Source organism: Anolis carolinensis, chromosome 1 (assembly GCF_035594765.1).
Source record: "Anolis carolinensis isolate JA03-04 chromosome 1, rAnoCar3.1.pri, whole genome shotgun sequence".
NCBI lineage: Eukaryota > Metazoa > Chordata > Lepidosauria > Squamata > Dactyloidae > Anolis > Anolis carolinensis.
The window spans coordinates 253,881,173-253,905,027 of record NC_085841.1 but is presented as its reverse complement, the minus strand read 5'-3'; the positions used below and the strand labels follow the sequence as shown (position 1 = coordinate 253,905,027).

The 23,855-nt window shown below is 38.6% G+C and overlaps 1 protein-coding gene across 2 annotated transcripts in view; it reads left to right on the top strand.

The window, feature by feature from the left end:
* The window catches only part of insig2 (insulin induced gene 2), a 33,221-nt gene extending 19,696 nt beyond the window's left edge, over positions 1 to 13,525 (top strand). The window contains exons 2-6 of one of the 2 annotated variants that reach the window (XM_003214891.4): positions 1,334 to 1,690; positions 4,453 to 4,577; positions 5,613 to 5,779; positions 7,125 to 7,224; positions 8,716 to 13,525. In XM_003214891.4, coding sequence (XP_003214939.1) covers positions 1,423 to 1,690; positions 4,453 to 4,577; positions 5,613 to 5,779; positions 7,125 to 7,224; positions 8,716 to 8,757 — 702 coding nt within the window. In that variant the 5' untranslated portion in view covers positions 1,334 to 1,422 and the 3' untranslated portion in view covers positions 8,758 to 13,525. The remainder of the gene's footprint in view (positions 1 to 1,333; positions 1,691 to 4,452; positions 4,578 to 5,612; positions 5,780 to 7,124; positions 7,225 to 8,715) is intronic. The other variant, XM_016993945.2, reaches the window with a different exon arrangement.
* The last annotated feature ends 10,330 nt before the right edge of the window (positions 13,526 to 23,855 follow it).

Below are 23,855 nucleotides of genomic sequence, written 5' to 3'. Positions count from 1 at the left end.
TTGTGCAACAGCACAATGTCTGATGATAAGCCAGACTTGGAGAGAAAAAATGTGAACATAGATTATGATGGTTTTAGCAATAGGTTCTGAGTCAAGAAGTTTAAAAAACAAACCAGGGCCCACATTTTGAACTGTGGACTTACTCCAGTGTGAGCAAGAATATAACTAGATTTCTCCTTAACCCCATGGATAGTAGCAGAATGTTGGATCAAGTCATAATCATATTTAGAGGAGACTGACTAAAATCAGTAAGTTAACTTTGTATATTGCCGAGATGCCTTCGCATTTTCCCCAGTTCCTGAAGACAAACAAAATGCAAATTGATGATGGTCATTACTAAATAACTGTCACCTCTTCTTTTTGTTGATATTGCACATCCATTAAACCTGACACCTCTGTGGTAACATTCTATTTCTGTATTTCAATATGTATATTCTGCCTTATATCAAGATCTCAGAATAGTTGAAGCATATACTGAGCCTGACTGTCCTGGGATTTGTTTAGGAATGAATAGAATTACTCAAAACAATTTGTACATTGTATTTTGTAGTAGTACTTCATTGGCTTGTAGGAATATAATAATAATAATAATAATAATAATAATAATAATAATAATAATAATAATAAAACAACAACAACAACAACAACAACAAACTTCTATTTGTATGCCGCCTCTCTCCCACAAAGGGACCCAAAGTAGCTTCAAAAATATGATAAAAATGCAGTACAAAATCTGCAACAATTAAACACACAAATATAAAACATTATAAACAAGCAAGATAAAACATAACTAAGCATTTAAAAACAATATACATTGTTGTGCAATCTTATCACATATTGCACTTAGCATATTGCTATTAATATGTAATATTAAGAACAATATTAAACATGAGTAATATATAATTTTGTCTTGTAAAAGGGCTAGTAGAACCAGAAGCAGAATTAACTTGCACTTGTCAACAGCTGGACAAATGTGCATTTCTAGTATCTGGGGGAAATTTTTGATTTCCAGCAAAGACAAGATATAAAGGCTATGATGTATGGCCTATATAGTAAAATAGCTGAATTTAATTTATATGCAAGAAGAAAGATAGTGTAATACAGTTGTTATAAAAAGTATTTTTAAATGTGCATTATTAGAATGACAAGGTTCAATCAATCCAAATTATGAGTTTCATACAATCTGTTTGGAAATAATACGACAAAAAAGGAAAAAATTGAACCATAGCATTTATTTCAAGTTAAGGACCTCTATGCTATATGTGTATGTGCGTTTTCTAAAGAACATTTAGATATGTGTGTACTTTAATTCTCTTTTGTCTCCTTTGAATAGGAATTGGAGGATGTCCTGAATCAAGTGAAAAAAGGATTTTTTTCAGCCTTGGTTCTCCTTCTCCTCAGGCTTCAAAAAACTTGTGCTGAATGTTGCTGGGAGTCCATAAGGCCATGGCAGATGCTGCTGCCCAGCCATCCATACCAAGGAAGTGTGGCCCATACATTTCTTCAGTCACCAGCCACAGCCTCAACTTGATGCTTCGTGGGGTGGTCTTGTTTTTAATCGGCGTCTTTCTTGCATTAGTATTAAACCTGCTGCAGATTCAGAGAAACGTCACCTTGTTTCCCCCCGATGTAATTACAAGTATCTTCTCGTCAGCTTGGTGGGTCCCACTTTGTTGTGGAACAGCTTCAGGTATGGCAGAACTGAGGAGCTATACTAGGGAACCACTTGAGAAAATGATATCAGTCCAGTCCACTCAAGAAGTGTGTGCCCAGAATCCCAATGTGATATTTTCTCTTTCCATTGCCTTCAATGCTGCCTCAATGTTTGTACTGTAGAGTCTCACTTATCCAGCATAAACGGGCCGTCAGAACATTGGATAAGTGAAAATGTTGGATAATAAGGAGGGATTTTAAAAAAGCCTATTAAACATCAAATTATGTTATGATTTTACAAATTAAGCACCAAAACATCATGCTTTACAACAAATGGATAGAAAAAGCAGTTCAGTACATGATAACGTTATGTAATAATTACTGTATTTATGAATTTAGCAACAAAATTTAGCAATTTATTGAAAAATTGATTACAAAAACATTGACTACTAAAAGGCAAACTGCGTTAGATAATACAGAACCTTGGATAAGCGGAGCTTGGATAAGCGAGACTCTACTGTAGTTTTATTTGCAAGTAGCAAAATTTTTCTCTAAGTGCACCTACATTTTAGAATTAATAGAGTTTGGCGCCACTTTAGCCTCCATGGCTCAGTGTAGATTGACAAGGTCTTTAACCTTTGCCAAAGAGTGCTGGTGTCACACCGAACTACAATTTCCAGGTATCCATAGCATTGAGCCATGGAAAGTGGTGCCAAACTGCTTTAATTCAACAGTGTAGATGCACCTTCTGCCTCTTTATCTAGTTATGACAGTAATAATTTAACAGAAAGCTTCCTTTTTAAAAAATGATGCAAACTTAAAGAGCAAGTCAATTAGTGGTGTGATACTTATTAGGGGTGTGTAAAAATCTGGACGTTTCAAATTTCGGAAAATTTTTGCGATTTGGAGATATGAACTGCCAAAATAAAATGAAGGAAGGACTTCTCTGAAGCAAATCAAAAGGATCTTTTTTTAATTTAAAATACTCTGTCACCCCAGTAGGAAAGGGGCGGGGGCTGACAAGGGCAGCTGCACGCTGTTCTTTTTTCCTTGATAGCCAAGGAAAAAGGTATTAATAATAGTAATAATAACCTGATCGTTTTTTCCAAGCAAGCAATCTCTCCATGAGGGCAGATGGGGCTGGGCGTAGCCACACTTGCTGCATCGCATACTCTTCCTCAGCTAATCGCAGGGCTGGTTTTCTCCATACTCCTCCCTTGTTGTGAAGTTGTTTTGGACTTCAAGTCCCAAAAATCCCTGCTAAATAGCATCTTCATCTGGGGTTTTTTTCTGCAAGCTGTCACCTCCTCTCAGTAGGAGAGAGAAAAATCAGTGCATGAACTAAACATTCTGAAATTTGGGAGGAATTATGCCCTGCATATGTTGTTTCCTTATCCAGAAATTCAAGGGGATCACTCCTGCAGTTTTTTAAAATGTTATTTTTAAAACCTTTTAAAAATCCCAAAAAAATAGTACATGAGCGAAATGTTCTGAAACTTAGGAGGCTTACAGTCATTTTTTTTTTGTGTCAGGAGCAACCTGAGTCGCTTCTGGTGTGAGAGAATTGGCCGTCTGCAAGGACGTTGCCCAGGGGACGCCCGAATGTTTTGATGTTTTCACCATCTTTGTGGGAGGCTTCTCTCATGTCCCCACATGGAGCTGGAGCGAACAGAGGGAGCTCACCCACGCTCTCCCTGGGTGGGATTTGAACCGGCAACCTTCAGGTCAGCAACCCAACCTTCAAGTCATTGGTCCTGCTGGCACAAGGGTTTAACCCACTGCGCCACTAGGGGGCTCCCTGTGTTGCATAGAGAACAATGGGGGATGCCAGGTGGTGATGCTTCCCCCATGGGATGAGGTAGGGACAATGTGGGGTGCATGGCGATGGGTTTCCCACGATCTATGGCAAATCCCCCCACTATCGCCCAGATCAGTGACCTCAATGTGATGAAGTCCATAGTGACAATATTCTCACTGCATAGGGAAATGCCACACTAGTAAGAAAAAGCTGCATTATCTATTTGTTGTTTTTTTCCATTAAAATAAAGCTATGTTTTATGCATTTCCCAATTATTTGCCTGAATATATCACAAATTTCACAGAGGTTGAAAATTTGAAAGGATTTTTTCTGAGAAATTTATCATAATTTGAATCCCCTTTAGGGAGATAAAGCATGGCATAAATGAATATTATAATAATAATTTGCTGTTTTTTTCTTCCTTCTTAGGGGGTGCACTTGGAAAAGTTTGATTACAACTATAGATTCTTTTTACATCTAAACTTCCTGTCCACCATAGTGTCTTCTTTTCCATAGCCAGACTGAAATTATTGAGTATGCTGCCAGACTTCGCTTGACATTTACAATCAAGCCCTCTACATTTGCAGATTTGATTATTCATAGATTTGATTGAAATGCTCTCTCTAGCAATTGCTAAGTCTTCCAGTGTGATCAGGGGGAGGTTGGCCCAAAGTCATGCTGGAGAAGAAAAAGGTAGACATACAGTAAAAGGACAAAAGAGAAACTGGGAGTGAGGGAAGAGAGAAGAGATTTGAGAGATTGGCAAGTCAGTGGAACCTTGCTTCTAAATAGAAACATCTAGGATTTTGCTTTAAGAAAATCTACATTTGAAAGTGATATTTAAAGTGTTCCTTATTGTAACATTCGAGAGAGAGTGAGGAATTTCAGATGATTCGAAGTCATACAAATTAAGAAAAATAACGGTTGAGCAAAAAGTGATAATGAATGACACATTTTGTAGATCTCTAATAATTTCTTTTGTCTGTTATTTCTTTTTATAGCTGTGATAGGGTTACTGTACCCTTGCATGGATAAACACCTGGGAGAACCACATAAATTTAAGAGGGAATGGTCAAGTGTGATGCGCTGCGTAGCAGTCTTTGTTGGCATAAATCATGCCAGTGCTGTATCTTTTTCTAAAGCAATGAAATTAGTAATAGTATTATTTCAGCTTTCTAGGAGTCCAAAAGATGGGCAAAAGCTGCCTCACTCACTTTGCTGCTAGTAAGTCAATTCATTAGTCCTCCTTCCACTGCTAACTTAGGGAGAGGTGTATTTAATAAAAGAGCATAAGAAATTTGTGCTGTACTATATTGAATGTGTATCTAGTTCAGTATTTTGTTCCTACAGTGACTAAAGAGGTGAAAAATCCATAAGCAGGACTTGAGCAGTATGAGAGTACCCTTCCATTTAGTGTAGTGATGGCTTCCATAGTTTTAAGTATATACTGATTGGCAATGTACTTCTCTGTCCTGATAAATAAAATGTCATTAAATGTGACATAGCATAGTGTATGTTGGGCCATAAATCAACAGCAAGAGCAATAAAGTATTAAGTTTTTGAATGCCTGTGAAACAGGAATTTGTGAGGTGGGTGGTTGTAAGAAAGCAATTTTACGAAGCAACCTAATTGCATGCCTTGCTTGTTAAAAAGCGCTTGCCATTTCACAACACAAGTCTAGTCCTGAAAATAATTCGATCAGTTGCTATTTATTTATTGTGTCAGAATCAAACCAAGGGTACTAGTTGTAATGTATTTGGAAGCACAAGCAAAGTTAAAAAAACAAAAAAACAAACCTTGGCATTATACTAAATATCCTTTGACCAGCAGCTGGCCACTTGAAGTGCCTCTGGTGTTGCTATAAGGTCTTCCATTGTGCATGTAGCAGGGCTCAAGACTGCATTGTAGTTGATGGTCTGTGGTTTGCTCTTCTCCACACTTGCATGTTGTGGACTCCACTTTGTAGCCCCATTTCTTAAGGTTGCTTATGTCGGATCATTACTTGGCCCTGTTTCAGAGATTTTAAAGTATCAGGCAAGTCAAAGCTATACAATACATGATGGCCTTTTTTATTAGGTTGGGGGGGGGGGAGGGAAAACCAACCTCAGATTAATCAGTGTTTGATTGATCTCCCAAAACGAATCCTTAACATCACTCACAGAAAGTGGATTTTGCCAACAACATCCAGTTGTCTCTCACACTTGCTGCACTTTCCATTGGACTGTGGTGGACATTTGACAGATCCCGAAGTGGCTTCGGTCTGGGCATAGGAATTGCATTTCTAGCTACAGTGGTCACCCAACTCCTGGTCTACAATGGAGTTTATCAGTAAGTATTTCCATCATAGTGAAAATATATTACTTTAATTAAGAGAGTAAAGGCATTACCTAACATAATTATATGTTAAACCCTGCAGCACCACTTATCATCATCCAAACCAGGATGAAATAAATTACATTGTAGTGAACCCGATGCTTGTATAAGAAGGGAGAAGAAATTGCATTGGCTTAAGGTTGCTTTGTAGCTGCATGCTTTCAAGCTCTCCGATTATGTTTGATATGGGGCAAAGAGAGAGAAGTCCAAACAAGATGGAATAGGCAGAACCACTGCATTGTCAAACTATTTAGAGACTCTAAGCATCATGTGACCAAAATGTCAAGGCCCCACATTTTTCCAACCCCAAATTTGAAAATGCAGATAGGATCAGGGTGTCTTACTTTGACCTCTTAAAGCAGTGGTTCTCAACCTGGGGTCCCCAGATGTTTTTGGCCTACAACTCCCAGAAATCCCAGCTATTAGGATTTCTGGGAGATGAAGGCCAAAAACATCTGGGGACTCTAAGTTGAGAACCATTGTCTTAAGGGATATGCAGTGATAGGATCTACATTTTAACACCAATTTAACTCAATGGTTCAAAGCTATGCAATCAAAGGAGTTGTAGTTTTACAAGGTATTTTGTTTTTTCTCTGCGTAAGAGTGCTGGTGCCTTACCAAACTACAAGCCCCAGGGTTCCATTACATTGAACCATGACAGTTAAAATGGTGTTGGTGCATTAATTCTACAATATAGAGAAAGCCTTAGTAGCTTTGGGACTGGCATCAGAAGGACACAGAAGAAAAAGACGAAATGTTTGCAGAACTAAAAAAAAAAAAACCTCAAGAGAAGTTCCAGACTGTTTAATAGATTTGAAGCTACCTGATTGAGTAATATGGGAAATAGTTACATAAGTGGAAATACATGAAGCAAAAATGTCATGGAGCAGGTGGCACTATAAATGGATACATCTTGGGGTGGGAATGATTCATGATTGTTCCAAAGTTTTCATCAAGTGTCTGAATTGACCTTTTTCAAAAAGGGGGTGATGTAAGCATTTATATAAATCTGGAGTTTCATGGGAGCAAGATTCCCAGGGTAAACTTCCAAGAGTATTGGCTGAATTTTATAAATGCATTCCTAAAGATTGGAAAAGTAGAGGTCTCATGAAGATGCTTCCATTCAGAGTATTCTCATTCCTGGGCGCCTCTTAAGTTTCTTGCAGTCTTTCTTAGAACAAAATGGATTTGTTAGCCATGTTGTTAGGGGGATACCAACCAAAAATATGCATTCAAAATGTTCAAAAAGCAATGGTCTTCTGTAATGCACGTTTAATGTATGCTCTTTATCTCTTTCTAGGTATACATCTCCTGATTTTCTGTATGTGCGGTCCTGGTTACCCTGTATATTTTTTGCGGGTGGAATAACGATGGGAAACATTGGCAGGCAGTTGGCAATGGTAAGTTAGTTGTGAGTAAGTTCCTCTGCTTTGAGGTCCACAAGTATTTCTTTGGAGTTGATAATTAGATAATTACACTGCAGTAGAAACACTGCAAACTATGCAATGCAATAAACACTCAACAGTATTTTCTCTGTTTATACTCTTTATGCAATTTATGGGGCAGGGACAGTTTGCAATAAAAAGCCTCACAACAGAAGACAAAACATTGAGATTTCGAATAGCCTTTTGACCAGCGGTTTCAAAACATTGATTTAGGACACACTAATGTTTTTTGGGCAATTATTAGGTACATACAAAATAAAAAATATTACCGCATATACTCGAATATAAGCCGAGTTTTTCAGCCCTTTTTAGAAAAAGGCCCCCTCGGCTTATAATCGAGTGAGGGTCCTGGCTGGCTTATATTTGGGTTGGCTTATACTCGAGTATATAGGTAATCAGAGTTGGACAGTCTTATCTTATTAAAATCTTACTATTATCTTAAATATTCAAAAAACATTTAACCTACCGATGCCTCAATTAATGTAATTTTATTGGTATCCATTTTTATTTTTATTTTTGAAATTTACCAGTAACTGCTGCATTTCCCACTCTCGTCTTCTTCTCGAGTAAATATGTTTCCCCAGATTTTTGTGGTAAATTTAGGTGCCTCGGCTTATATTTGGTCAGCTTATATTCAAGTATTTGTGGTATATAACATTTGATTTTTTAAGAAGGGTGAAGAACAGTCAAAACGTGAAGGCCTGTTATGTCTTTGACCCATGCTGTGATGTTCCTGCCTAGCCTCTCCCCATCCTTCCCCTATATTTTAGAGCAACAATAAAGGCTGTTTGATTTCTTTAAAAAGGCTTCCATTCATGCCAATGAAAGCGTTTAGAAAAATAAATCAGAGGAGAGATTTATGGGACAAGAGTTTGAGATGAGAGAGAATATTTAACCTTTTCTATGTCGGGACCATTTCAGAATGCTGGTAGCTCCAAATTGGAGGCATTCTTTAGACATAATTGCTATTGTTGCAGAGTGTTGAGGATCTGTATGTGTGGATGAAAGCTTATGGGAAAACTCTTATTTGCTTTTGCTTTTTAACCTCCAGCATGCAGCCTGTCAATAATTAGTTACAAAATGCAGTTTTAGGCTGGAAAATGTCCCCACTTTCATTTTATGTGTAAAGGCAAGAGCATTCCTTCCAGAAGTGCTTATCAGGTCTTGCCTTTGTTTGTAGAGAATTTCTGCTTCCCTCCTGGGAAGCAGTGGCTACTCACTCCTTCATTGCTTATGTCTATATCAGGTACATACAGGCTGTCTGCTCTGTTTTACCAAAAGATATGCAGGTGGTAGGAATACTACAGAGAGCTGGTCCCGTGAGGGGAAGATGCACAGCTGAGCCCCACCCATTTGTATTGTTATTCTGCTGTTTTTAGTTTTCTCTTTATGTATTCACACCAACCTCAAAGATGTTTACACCTAATTTTTGTGTTTATTTTGTAGTATGAATGCAAAGTTACTGCAGAAAAGTCTCATGAAGACTGAGAATTGCACAGGAGACTATTTGACAGACTGGGAAGAGTACTTCACTATGAAATTGCCAAACCACAGTTTCCCTACTCTTGTTTCTTCTTCGTCTCTGCACCCCTGACCTGATCTGTCTTCAAATAGTACTATTTTCTGCAATCCGTGATTGCTTCATCTGAGTGTCACTTGAAAATCCAAGCATCTTGGGATATTGTCAGCATGAAGTTGCACAAGAAAGTAACATGATGGATGAGATGTTTGTTTATACCTTGGAGCTTCTATTTTCTGAACTAAGCTTGGCTTACTATGTCCCATCCTTTTTGCATAATATTCCTGTGCCAAACCAAAGTGCTACTTTTTTTGTCTCTATTTCCACACTAAATTTGTTTAATTTACTTTAGGGCAGTTTAGATTTGGTGTTGTTTGAATATCACTTTGAAAATGCATCCAGGTTCAGTCAAAATTACAATCTCAGTGTTGTGATTGTAATAGCTGAATAAATTGACAAGACAGTTGCTCATTAAGTGGATGTATACATGGCCAAGTTCAACTATCTGTCCTTTTTCATGGGTTGATTGGATGCAAAAATCAACCTGTATCATCTATACTACACATAGGCAAGATTGCCACTGTAGTCACAATGGTGTGCCACTGATACAATCTATGTATTGTAAGATGTGTCATGCCCTGCTCAGACAGCGAAGAGGAAGAATGGATAGAAGTGCCAGCAGCAGAGCTTGAAGCTAACAGCTCCCAGCAGCCTTGGGACCTTTGGAAGTTCTAGTGGCTGAATCTAGGCTGTCAGTTCTGAACCAATAGCTGACTGTAGCTTGATGGCCATTGACTTGGGCACAGTGACCTGGAACATGGTGTGGAGACATGCTGAGCAGGGAGAGGACCAACACCTGGATGGAGAGGTGGCTGGGAACAGGGACCTGGTAAAAGTGGAACATGGCCTTCAGATCTTTCCCAGGAAAGATGGTGATTGATAGGGTGGCGTTCAGAGGAATTGATTTCAATGTGATAAAGAGGGTAGCCAAGGAATTGGTGCAGGACTGCTGAGATGGCACTTCAGAAACCCCGCAGGACTCTGGGCTATTGGCAAAGTCTGTTGATATCAGCTCTTCGTCCAGTCAATGGGACAAAGGGATGGATGGGATCTGTTCCAAGAAGTCAATTAACGGGCGGCTCTTTGCACCATCTAGAAGCACAGTGACAGTCTTGGTATATCAGGATCCCCATGGTCTGGCCCCACAACCTGATCTTACAAAGGAAGTCCCCAAAGGAGCTTGCTTTGAGACTCAGCCAGCACTTCTTCATCCTCCAACATTTTGTTGACCACGAAGAACATTAGGGCTTCAGCTTTTCACATTTGTCACACATCTCTTTCAGAGCCTCCAGGGTTGGTGCAGGAGCAATGCTCCTCTTCCTCACCTTAAATCTTTTCAGCATCTCCTTCAGGGTCATGGCGAAGCTGTGCACTTCCTAATTGTCTTTCATGTGCCTGGACACCTACAGAACGTCTCCTGCTCCTCTTTAATTAGTCTGTTGGCAGCCTGTAGGTCTTCAGGATTTTTGATTTTCAAGAACCTGGCTAAGCTGGGTTTTCTCAGTATCAGCATGTGAAATGGACCCCGCTGGCCTCAGAGAAGGGGAAAGTGGGATTTTGCCCTCTGGCAATTTTGGGGTCTTGCTTTACATTTCCTTGTTTCTTTAGCATCTGATAATCATCCCAGATTTTCATTCCCTGAGGAAAAAACATTCAAACTAGACAAGATGCCAATGATACAGTACTTGACTATCTCCTTAAACCATGAACCCAGTACATGGGAGAGAGGGCTTTGATCAGATACCCAAAAAGCAGAACTTGCCCATCTTGTGGCGAAAGGCCTCACTATACCATAGTCATTGATGCACATCTCTAGGATGGTCCAGTGTCCAGCGGGGAATGGATCTTATGCTTCTACAGCAGGAGAGCAGTAGAGGGGCCATTGGCATCTGCATTGATCTGGTCACTGAAGTGCTGGATGCCCCCTGCCCCCGTTCTCCTTGAAGCTGTTGGAGGCCATGGCTTTATGCAGGAAAGGCTCCAAGATGTCCAGAGGAACCACCTGAGATAAAGCCGAAGGAGGAAGAGGTCAGCATCTGCCTTCTTTGGCCCCAAATGACCACTCACTGCTCCATCCAGCTCCCTGCTTTCCTACATCTATCAATGTAGGTATCTCTAAGCTTTCTTCTTGAACTTACTGGGAGCTATCAGCCTAGATTAAGCCACTGGAACCTCCAGAGGCTCCAAGGGAGGGAGTTGCAAGCTTCATGCTCTTCCTCTTCACTGTCTGAGCTGGCCATGACAGGATGCTTCACCTCACACCAGAAAGAACATCATGTAAGTGAAGACATGGCCTAAATCAAGTGCTAATGCTGCAATTATCCAGAAGTGAGTCATTGGTATATAATATAGCTTCATTTTGAAAACAGGAAAAAACAGACTTCTTGAAATTTGGTAAAAGAAGCCTCACTGTACTTGTTGCAACTTTTACTCTCTTAACCTGTACATGTTGCCAGGAATCCTGCATGTATTATTGGTAACTGATAACACAATCTGCTGTGAATTCTACATGCATGTGCTCTATTGCATTGAATTCATGGGGAAGTTGTAGAATTGCTGTATTTTATAGTGAGAGGATCCCAATGAGATGTGTTCAGTCAGACACAGATCAGATTATGGTAAGGGTTAAGGAACACAAGAGTAGTAAAATAATACCTTAACAGAGAGGAAGTCCAGTTTTTGTTAACAAAAAGAGAAACTTAACTTGAACCTGTTTCTAAAATGACCAGTTTCATTGCTTCATTCGTTTGTTAATTTAAGCTGCTGTGTTTCTTTTCTTTTTTAAGAATACCCTTTAAAGGAAATATTTATGAAAGATTTTATTTGGTGTGCTATATTTACTCAGAAAGGCTGAAGTTGGTCCAAAGTATTTTTAGATGTTTTGTTTTTCTTTCATAATTTGTAAATTTTGGGAACAAAGGCAAGTGAAGCAACGTCTTTAAGGCTTTTTATCATAATATGTAAATAATATATGGTAGCAGCTTTGAACAAAAATGCTACTGGAAGGACAATGTGCAATCAGTAAAAGAAAAGGAAAAATTTATGGGCACAAATCCTGTTGGCTGTGAGTAGACTCATTGAATAAATAAGTGTTGATTTATCAAGTTACCATTGATTCAGTGAGTGTACTCTAGTTTGAAATAGTAGGATTAAGTAGGATTAAGGCCTCTAATATGCAAAATATGAGTAGCAACAGCTTTCCACTAGCTGTTGCAACTTTCACCATTGTCCGGCATTGCCTCTATGATTGGACTTCATATTAGAAAGCACTTAATATTAGTGCATCTCCTTATCCTCTCACCTCCATGATATGTGTAGCACAATTGTGTAATTTTTATTTTATAATGCCTCCTGTAACAGAGCTTATGGCATTTGGGATTGCTGAGATAATTAAATAAATTGAAATTTTAATAAATTTAAAATTTAAATAATGGGAATGCTTAAAAATTAAACTAAGCATTCTTGTCCTGGTGTAGCATCACTCAACTAAATCAGTCATTCTATTGATTGATACTTATGGGTCAAAGCTGTTTAAAGTCTTTAACTGGGTGTCTTGAAATTGTGTTATGAGACTATTTTGGAGGAATATATCCGATGATTTAAAATAATATATTGATTAAATATTTATTCATTGTACCACTGAAAATTAAAATGGGTGTGAAAGGAAAGGTTTTTCAGGGAGTTGCATCAGGGATTTCTAATGTAATGTTTTCTGCCCTCTGCTTGGATGGAGGGATTTTCTTGTCATTAATAATCAAAGAGCTTCTGTTTGTAGTTATTTTTTTTAAACACACACACATTTTGTTTTAATAATCCAAGGCAGAAATAGTACTAAAACATTTCTGGCATGGAGCAGGATCCTGGTTTGCCAGTTTACTGAATCTAGTTGCAATGTGAATGGAATTATGAAGATATGAGAGACTCTTGAGTAATACCTCAATTTACAGTGTGGCATGTGTTAGCCACAGTGATGGCTCCCCATGGTTGTGTTAATTAACCTTGTGAATGACACCAGACTAGGCAAACTTTGGGATGCTTTTAATTCATGGTCTTGTATCACATAGTCTTTGAACCCAACTGTAAAGAGCTTATAGCTGCTTTGCAGAGCAGTTTCAATTGGATGATAAACCTTAAACATATGAAGGCATCACTCTTAACTATATCATATTGGCATGAAGATAGAGATCCTTGTATATTAAAGATTCTCACCAGGCATCATTGGGGCCATGTTTTGCTATGCATCTGGGATAGCAAATTGACATTTTGAAAATGCTGCTTGGGATGTTCTGAGTGAAGTCCAATTGTAAAGTCATTGATGCAATATCCATCTGCATATCATCCCCACCTCACTCTTGTTTTCTGTTAAGTAGTTTTTACTTAACAAATCTTACATTGATTTTACGTACCTATCAGACAGTACTGGAATTTTGAGAGGTGAGTCTTGTAATGGGAATGCCTTAATTACAGTGGTGGAAAGAGGCTGCTGCTGTATAATGTGTAATTATAATATTAGACTGTCTTCAAAATGTTCTATAGAGGATGAATAAGGTATATTTTAGATACAACTTTATAAGCACTATAAACTCTTCACTAGCTGTGAATTGTAAAGGTTGATGATGTTTACTTCTTCAAATTGCTATTAAAAGCAAAATATGTATTAAATATAATTACAACCTTGTTGAACTGGTTTTCTTCATTTTCCAAGCAGCAACAATTCATCATGGTATCACAGTGATCTTATTTCATAGATGAAATTAAAATGTTGGCGGTTGAGCCAGCATAATACTTAGGGAACACCTATAAAATGCTAAAAAGAAAACAAGCCCATTAATACCTATAAATCAGCAGTGACTCAACATGATTTTTGCCTGACTGGGTCTTTTAAGATCTGAATCTTCCAAGTGCAGTGATGACACCAGAGGGGAGGAAATGCCTATAAAATAAAACACAAAGAATAAGATACTGATTTTCTTTTCCTTTTGAAAAATAAAGGATAGGGATTTTACATGTTTGGAATGAGTGTCCTCTAACAAATAAGATTGCTTCTTTGGCCTTGATAGAATTGCTAATACTTATAACCTAGGATAGATCCAGTTTCTGAATAATATTTGAACACTTAAGGCAATTCTCATTGATTCTGTAGGCCTACATGAAATTGGACTGGAAATTCAGTTTGTGCCATTGCTTACTTAATGGATGGCATAACCAATAGATGCAGCTTTTCCATGGGACTTCATTATTGTAGGCTACAGTCTTGCAGCTCATTCTCCAGTTGGGAAGTCAGAGATTGCCAACTGGTTAGCTTTGCTACGTTAAAGTGCTACCTATCTCAAGTCATGATTTGGAGAAAAACCGTCCAACTGTCTTTGCTCACTAGCACAGCAAAATGATCCACACATTTCCATTCTACTTGCTATATAAAGGACCTAGAGTCCCTTTACAATCAGACATCAGGCATAATGATGACATTGTATCTCAAAAGTCCAATGGTATACCAACAGGAGAATATGAAATTTTATTGTCATAAGGAATACATATGGAAATAATGAGGCCAGAATTCAAAATATAACACGAGGTTTACCGTATTGATAAGAGAGGACTGCAGCTCTCCTGCCAGAAGTGAATGCTAAAAGAAGTAGATGGGTATAACCTGGCCACTATAAGGAAATCAAGGTATAGGAACTGCTGTGGAATTTCTAGCAAAGGAGAAGCAGACTTGAAATGAATCCCTGTTGAATATTTCTTGTTATTTCCCATTAAGATGATTTCCACTCATGGCTATGGATGGGAGACCTGGCAGGGCATTGGTCATCAATTGCCCTGTTCAAGTCTTTCAGGTGCAGGACCATGCCTTTCTTCATTTAACAAGTCCACCTGTAGTGGTCTGTAATGATATATCTTTACAAGTGGGGATCTTATCCAGTTGCTTTATAACTTTCCTTTCATATCTTAAGCCTTCTGATTTCTTGACTGCAGTCTTTGTTTTAATTAATGGATGAGTCAAGGTATAGAAAAACAGTATATCAATGCCCTTGTTATCTAATTTGAGGTTGTGTCAATATCTGTATTTACAACTTTTGTCCCTTTTACCCTGCTTTTGTACTTTTTTCCTGAACTTTCATCCCTCTGAGATTGTGATATTTTCTGCAAGGAATATAGAGTGTCATCCGCTTATTTTAAGCTGTTCCTTTCTCCAATTTGTTCCCTCTTTTATCTGAGTTTAATCCTGTTTTCCATATGATACAATCTGCATATAGATTAAATAGACAAGGCAGTAAAATGCAGCCTCGTGTAGTCCTTTTTGCCCATAGGAAACCATCTGGTTTCTCAAATTGTGTCTAGATAGTGACCTTTGTTCCTGAATATAGGTTATTTTTTATTTATTGAAATTATACCTTCCCCTTTTCAGAAGATAAGATCCAAAAAGTTTAAAAACAAGAATAAATTATAAACTTTATTTTCAGAAATAAAAATAAAAATAAATAAATCACAGTATTATCAAAACCATTGTTAAAACAGTTAATAATTAATGTAAAAAGATTTTAAAAATAAAATTCAGTACACCATTTCACAGACAACTATTGCTATATAATTTGAAACTCAAAGGTTGACCTGAATAATAAGATCTTCAATTTAGCTATCACTCACTTTGTTCTGACCCCCCATTTTATCCTTTTGGTGGTGAAATGGTCTTTTATAACTTTTATTGTTTTATGACTGTTATACTGCTATTGTTATTTTATTGCTTTGTTTTATATTTTAACCTGTCTACGCTTTGTGTCTTTTGGGCTTGGCCCCATGTTAGCCCCCCTGAGTCCCTTCGGGGAGATGGTGGCGGGATACAAAAAATAAAGTATTATTATATTATTCATTTGCCAGTGGAGAGAAAGCATCAAGAGAATCAAATGTTATGGCACACCCATTTCTTTTAGAGAAAACCATAATTTCTCACGATCTAGACAAAGACTATAAAGCACAGGTCGATTTCCCCATGAAATTCTTCAATTAATTTCATTATTCAAGGTATGTTTGCAATATGATCCATAGTGCTTTTGCTTTTTCTGAATTCAGCTTGGATGACTAGAATTTCTCCCTCCATATATGGTAAAAGATTTCTTGTAAAATTTTGAGTACCTCTTTACTTCAATCGGGGATTAGTGCAATAGTCTGAGGGTCCTTACATTCTCTGGTGGCCCCGTTCTTTGAGACTGGAATGTATATTGAACATTTCCAGTCTGGGCCATTGTTTCATTTTCCATATTTGTTGGCAGATTTTTGTTAGATAGGGAATATATTACATTTCCATAGCTTGAAACAGCTCTCTTGGTATATCATCTGTCCCTGGAGTTGTATTTTCCCCTCAATGGCCATGAGAGACTTTTCTATTAAACTTTTGAGTGTTCATCTTCAAATATTTTTGAAGGAATCAATTATAATTGTGTCTCTTTTATATACAGTTTCTCTGTGTATTGTTTCTATTGTATTTTTATTTTGTGTTGATCAAATAATATCGTCTTCTGTAGGTCATGCAGTAATCACTAATCTTGGATTGAAATTTCCTTTTAATTACACAGATCTTATGGAGGCAGTCTCTATTGATTATTTGTGTTTCTTATGAACTAATTTCAAATGGATTGCAGAACTTTTCAGATTCAAATTATTTTTAGACAGAATTGTGAGATGTCTAAAGTGAAAGTAGGGCATCTCTGACATGTCCATGATATAAGCAGGTTTTCCTTCCATCCTCTTTGAGGTGAAGCATCTCCCTATACTCTAATTGTAAACATCTATTGCTGTTAGCAGTATGGATTCAGAGGGGACTGTACTCACAACAGTTTTTATGCCCATCTCACTCAGTCCCTAAATCAATAATCCAGGTGAATTCTAGATTTGAAATTCATCTAAATTAGTTTTAGTTTAGTATTAGTTTGGTAGCTTTCACATCAGCTCATGCTAAATCAGACTCTTTTTCAAATTAGGATAAAAAAGAAACCATGCAATTGATGCACACTCATATAAACTATCTCCATAATTATCATAACCGCACGGTAAGAGTAGTCAGTAGTAATACCTTGATTGAAGGTGGCAGCACAACTCAGCTTCAGACCCAATCAGAATTCAAACTGTATCTGAAGTTGGTGCACATCTCCATAAATTGCCGTACTACCTCAATAATTTACCTTCAGCGTTGTAACATATCAATACTATCACCACAGTCCTGGGTGGGATGAAACTGAGACAAGGCCTATACAGAGGCAACATTTGAACTGCAGATTTCCTGCACAACAAACCACACTTTTTGGCCATTGTACTACTGTGATGGCCCTGTCTTTCTTCAATAGCTAACTCAGACCAACCAAAAATATTTTCTTGGTGTCTTGGGTTTTAGACCCACTCTTAGGGTTATTGGGGTGCTGATTCAGAAATTGCGTTGGAGAAACCGCATTAGCTCTAGTTTCCTAGATATGGTTATCATGGTTTTCTGTGGGCAAGCAGATGAAGAATGGCTTATGGCATATGTTCAGTATCTCCAAAACTAGATCTGATAGGGAAAAACTGGTGCCATTTTTGGAATTAGCAGGTAAAATATATTCAGAAACAGGTTTAACATTTGAAGTACCAACATGTGAGTTGGCCAGTGTAATAAGTATAAACGAAGAGTCTCAACCATAGAAACCATTACAAAAAGGATAAAACTAATAATATATAATTATAATTTATATCCTGCCACCATCTCCCCGAAGAGACTCGGAGCGTCTTACAAGGCACTCCAGGGTGCATATATAACATAAGTAAAGGTAAAGGTTTCCCCCTGATATTAAGTCTAGTCGTATCCGACTCTGGGGGTTGGTGCTCATCTCCATTTCTAAGTCGAAGAGCCAGCGTTCTCTGTAGACACCTCCAAGGTCATGTGGCCGGCGTGATTGCATGGAGTGCCATTACCATCCTGCTGAAGCAGTATCTATTGATCTACTCACATTTGCATGTTTTCGAACTGCTAGGTTGGCAGAAGCTGGAGCTAACAGCAGGAGCTCTCCCTGCTCCTTGAATTCAAACCGCCAACGTTTTGGTCAGCAAGTTCAGTAGCTCAGCGGTTTAATCTGCTGCGCCACCGGGGGCTCCATATATAACATACAACAGGTAAAAAGGCACAAAAGTATAAAACAAGTCACATAAAATTATAACAACAACCCCCTTCACACATATAGCATAAAATCACAATAATCCAATTTTAAAACAACAGTGGATAAAACTAACTGCCATCAGTTCACAAAGTGCCAAGTCATCTACATCAAATTCATTAATAATAAAACAAATACAGTAGTCTCACTTATCCAACATAACCGGGCCGGCAGAACGTCGGATAAGCGAATATGTTGGATAATAAGGAGTGATTAAGGAACAGCCTATTACACATCAAATTAGGTTATGGTTTTACAAATTAAGCACCAAAACATCATGTTATACAACAAATTTGACATAAAAATAGTTCAATACGCAGTAATGCTATGTAGTAATTACTGTATTTACGAATTTAGTACCAAAATATCACGATTTATTGAAAACATTGACTACAAAAATGCGTTGGATAATCCAGAACGTTGGATAAGCGAGTGTTGGATAAGTGAGACTCTACTGTATAATGGAATGGAATGTAAAATGTAAGGATGAAAATGCCTACAGCCAGTGCAAAAATCAATAATCATGACTGTCAAGATTAAGATGTCATCTGTACGCAGATGATGTCCAGCTCTGTCACTCCTTCCCACCTGTCACCAAGGAGGCTGTCCAGGTCCTGAACCGGTGTCTGGCCGCTGTGTCGGACTGGATGAGGGCCAATAAATTGAAATTGAATCCAGACAAGACGGAGGTCCTCCTGGTTAGTCGCAAGGCTGAACAGGGAATAGGGTTACAGCCTGTGTTGGATGGGGTCGCTCTCCCCCTAAAGACGCAGGTTCGCAGTCTGGGGGTGATTCTGGACTCATCGCTGAGCCTGGAGCCTCAGGTTTCAGCGGTGGCCGGGAGAGCCTTCGCACAACTCCGCCTCGTGCGCAGGCTGCGCCCGTTCCTTGGGAGGTCTGACTTGGCCACGGTGGTCCACGCTCTGGTCACATCCCGGCTGGATTACTGCAACGCACTCTACGTGGGGCTGCCTTTGAAGACGGCCCGGAAGCTCCAGCTGGTGCAGCGGGCGGCAGCCAGGTTAATAACGGGAGCGGCTTACAGGGAGCGTACAACCCCCCTGCTAAGCCAGCTCCACTGGCTGCCGATATGCTACCGAGCCCAATTCAAAGTGCTGGTTTTGACCTACAAAGCCCTAAACGGTTCTGGTCCTGCCTATCTATCCGAACGTATCTCCTCCTATGAGCCCGTTAGAACCTTAAGATCTTCCGGGGAGGCCCTGCTCTCGATCCCACCTGCCTCGCAGGCGCGGCTGGTGGGGACAAGGGACAGGGCCTTCTCGGTGGTGGCTCCTCGGCTGTGGAACTCCCTCCCCAGCGATATCCGGCAAACCCCATCCCTCCTGGGATTTAGAAGAAAACTAAAAACTTGGCTCTGCGCCCAGGCATTCAGCAAATAAGCTCATTGGCTGTTGTAATCGGGTCGCACATCTGTAATTGTAGCAGTAGTGAATGACTGAGGATGGTGCAATATCGCTGCTTTGCAGCGTTTTAATTTTTGTATACTTTTTATCATGTTTTTATCATGTTTAAATTGTTTTGTTTTTATAGTATATTTGTTGCTGGCCCTTGTGGCAGAATGTAAGCCGCTCTGAGTCCCCTCGGGGAGAAGGGCGGGGTATAAATGCATGTAATAATAATAATAATAATAATAATAATAATAATAATAATAATAATAATATATGTAAGTGAATTGACCAGTGTAATAATTACAAAAGTGAAGTGTCTCAATCATAGAAATCATTATCAAAACAATGACAACAAAACTAATAATAATAATAATAATTATAAACTTTATTTATATCCTGCCACCATCCTTAAAAGGTAAGGATGATAATGTCTACAGCCAGTGCAAAAACCAATAATCATGACTGTCAAGATATATATGTAAGTGGTATACCACAACTTATAACAAGAAGGCAAACAAACATAGAACAGTACCTGATGTAGTACTACAAATTACTACAATAACTCAACCTACAGGAGATTTTTCTTTTATGTGTTATCTGTTGTTCTGTTTTGTTTTCATTTTCCTTTGTGTTTCTCCAGTAGCTATTTATGAAGCTCATGTTGTTCCATAGGAGAAAATGCCAGTCTCTTTTTGCAATAGGCTGGAAGAGGACAATTTATAACAGTGACTGTTTCCATTCTTTCTTCAAAGGATCTGAAACATTATTGCATTTAATGAAGTAGAAGAAGGAGCCAAATCAAGATAAATGGAATGAACTTAATTGTTTTTTGCCCTTTTTAAAAAACAGAGGCCGAGCGTCTGGTTACCCCCTCCCCCCCAGTAATTTGCATGGCCCATCTTTTTCTTTCTTTTTTTGTAAAAAGAATATAGTGGTGCCAAGTTGTTAGGAGCAGGTGCGATTGCTCTTTCTTTTAATAAGGTTGTGATTGCCCAAGTGGAAGCTATTGCTTCATCTGCTGTCATCACATATTGGTGAGTGTTTGCACAATATCTTACTAGAAGTGAATTCTCCCTGGGAAAGGGGGGAAAAAAGCTCTTGTTTAACCAGGCAGTGTGATTTCAGTCAAAGATTCGGGCTGTTCTCACAAATGCTGCTGAAATGAGTTCTTTTATTTCCACGTGAGGCATTTTGCATATTGAATCGAGTTTGTATATCTGGATTTTCAAGCCACATCTCCTTTGTTGCTTCCCCTATAGGAACAACCTTCGTGAGTCCATATACCACTGTTTAACAAAATTCTGAACATTACCTGTGAAGATGTCCTTACCCGTTCACTTCCCCAAAGTACAATAACTATAAGGAGGAGGATAGCAGAATGGGATCAAGGGAATAGAAGCATTAAGAATCCAAAAGAATTAAATAGGTAGTGAATGGCATATTGCCATCTTTAAAACGAATTCCTCTACAGCCATATATTCTGGTGACAGGGATACCTAATGCTGCCATAAAGTCAGTGAATTCTCAGGGGTAGTAGCTGCTCATGGTAAAAAGTTTTCCTCGTGAAACTTCCCGAGAGTCAGAGTGTGTAATAAATTACAGCCAAGAAAGAGAAAATTCTCTCGGGATACAAGAAGCTGGCATGTATCTTTGGCAAGGAAATATTTCTTTGCGTTACTTTGCTCTGAGGCACATTTTATTTCTGTGGCACTTTTCATGCTGACTGCTACCAAGAAAAAGAAAAGAAAAGAAAGAAAAGCTTAAGGACAGCTGTCTAACAATAAAGAGTAATAATTCAGCTGTGTTATAGCCCCGTTGTTCGGGCAGCATGAGGAATTATTACAGAATTTATGAAGAAATGGTTTTTATGGAACTGACCATACTTGTTTAAAATTTGCTGCAAACTTTTGAAACCTTTGAGCAAAGTTGAATAGGGCAAGTGCATAAATAAGTGGAAGGTAAAATTGACGATAATCTATCCAGACCTTCGGTTCTGTGACTTAAAAATCTAGGGCAGGCATGGGCAAACTTGGGTCCTCCAGGTATTTTGGACTTCAACTCCCGGTAGGTTGTTAGGAATTGTGGGAGTTGAAGTCCAAAACAACTGGAGCGCCCAAGTTTCCCAATGTCTACTCTAGGGGGAAAAATATAGGCTTAAAATATACAATAAAAAGATACTTATGATATGCCTAAAGAGAAATTGAAGTATTGCTTGCTCTTTATAATAATCTTTATATATAAAAAATACAGCATATGTATGTTTGTGCATGCAGAACATGAAAAGTCAGTCAATCAACTTGAAATTTTGACATAAACAACATGGCATACTGTGTTTTAAAAATGAGTTTGGGGAGGGAGAATATGCAATACTTTCAACCACTTCACCTCCCACAGACCACTGCGACATGCACCAATGACAGATCAGGATCAAACCTGGCACATAGACCCCTCCCATGCCCCACTTTACATCTTGGTGTGGTTAACGGAGGACAAGCCACAGATGAAGAGATATGCAGTACCTTCACCCAAATCAGGCCACTGCGACCCCAACGAACGACTGACATGGACCATATTTGGCACACAGATACCCTATTACCCACATCAGGTTATGATGTTGACAGGAGGAGGATGGACCACGAATGATGGGATTAGCAGAGCCTTCACCCAATTCAGCTCAAAATTCAACAGACCACAGAGACCCACACAATTGACGGACATGGACAAAACAAGGTACACGGACTCCCCATGACCAACAGAAAATACTGGAAAGGTTTGGGGGATATCGGCCTTGATTTATGGGAATTATAGTTTACCTGTATCCAGAGAAATTGTGATCCCTACCAATAATAGACCGGTACGAAACTTGGCACAGAGAGCCCCCATGATCAACTGAACATACTGCTGAGGTATGTTGGAGTTGATCTTGATTATAGGAGTTGTAGTTCACCTTTATCCAGAGTGCACTAAACCCAGCTGACAACGGATCTGGACCAAACTTGGCACACAGACCCAACATGGCAAACACTACATACACGCAGGAGTTGGGGGTGATTGCCCTGGGAATCCTACTCATTCCGACCGACATGGCGTTTGAGTTCAAACTACTTCAATTTCCAATATGCCTTGCAATCACAATAACTATCAATAAAGCACAGGGGCAAGCGTGTAGTATGAAATTAGAAAATAAATGCTTCTCTCATGGGCAATTATGCATCACATGCTCCAGAGTCGGTAAACCATCTGATCTTAATGTTTATGCAGAAAAAAGACATACCAAAAATGTAGTCAATCCACGAGCATTACAATAAAAAGTTATTTTTTGGGGGAAAAAAACTCTTTTCCCTTCCTTTCTATACATTCCTCATAGACACAGCAGCGCAAGGCAGGGTATTGAATTGAATGATATGTTTTCTCCCTGAAACTATGTTCACTGCAATACTTATTTACTTTCAGATTCATTACATATCATACTGAGCCGAAGCGAAGCGTGGCCAGGTTTAGCTAATAATAATAATAATAATAATAATAATAATAATAATAATAATAATAATAATAATAATAACCAGTGCAGGTTGTCCCGGTGGTGATCGGCACTTTGGGTGCCATGCCAAAAGATCTCAGCTGGCATTTGGAAACAATAGAAATTGACAAAATCACGATCTGCCAACTGCAAAAGGCCACCCTACTGGGATCTCCAAGTAAGGCTATATGGAACTAGGATTCACAATGGCTTAATAAAATGCTACAATTTGATGTTGATGTGGTTTAAATCATAAATTATTGAACCTAATCTGGGGATGTTTCACTCTTCTGGACATTGTTCAACTGCAACATTTTGCAAGCCCTTCTCAGGGCCCTTCCACACAGCCGTATATCCTACAATATCTGTTTTCAACTGGGTTATCTGAGTCCACGCTGCCATATATTCCAGTTCAAAGCAGAAAATGTGGGATTTTATTCAACTGTGTGGAAGGGGCCACAGTATAACCAAGGACAGAAGATAATGGGATCTGGAGTCCAGCAATATCTGTAGGCCCACACTTTCATCATTTTTCTAAAGGTCACATATTATATCTGCGAGAAAAGCACGCCATTTACTTTGTTTTGTACAATAAACCTCAAAGAAGATTCCAGACCATCTTGCCAAAATGCCAAATTCCATTAGTGTTTTACATGTTTGGCTTCTCTTAAAATATAGTCTTACAGCCAACATTTCTTTGAAATCAAGTTTGTTTGCATTGTCTCAGTCCATATAGCAGAGAAAGGAAATTCCAAGCTTGACAAAGATTTTTTTTTTTGCCCAAAATGTTTGTTTTTTTAAAAAAAGAAATCTCTATTGTTATTTTTCAAAACTCTTTTTGGTAAATAAGTAGTTGAAAAAAACATGCCACTTTAAATCTGCAGCATAGCAGTGTT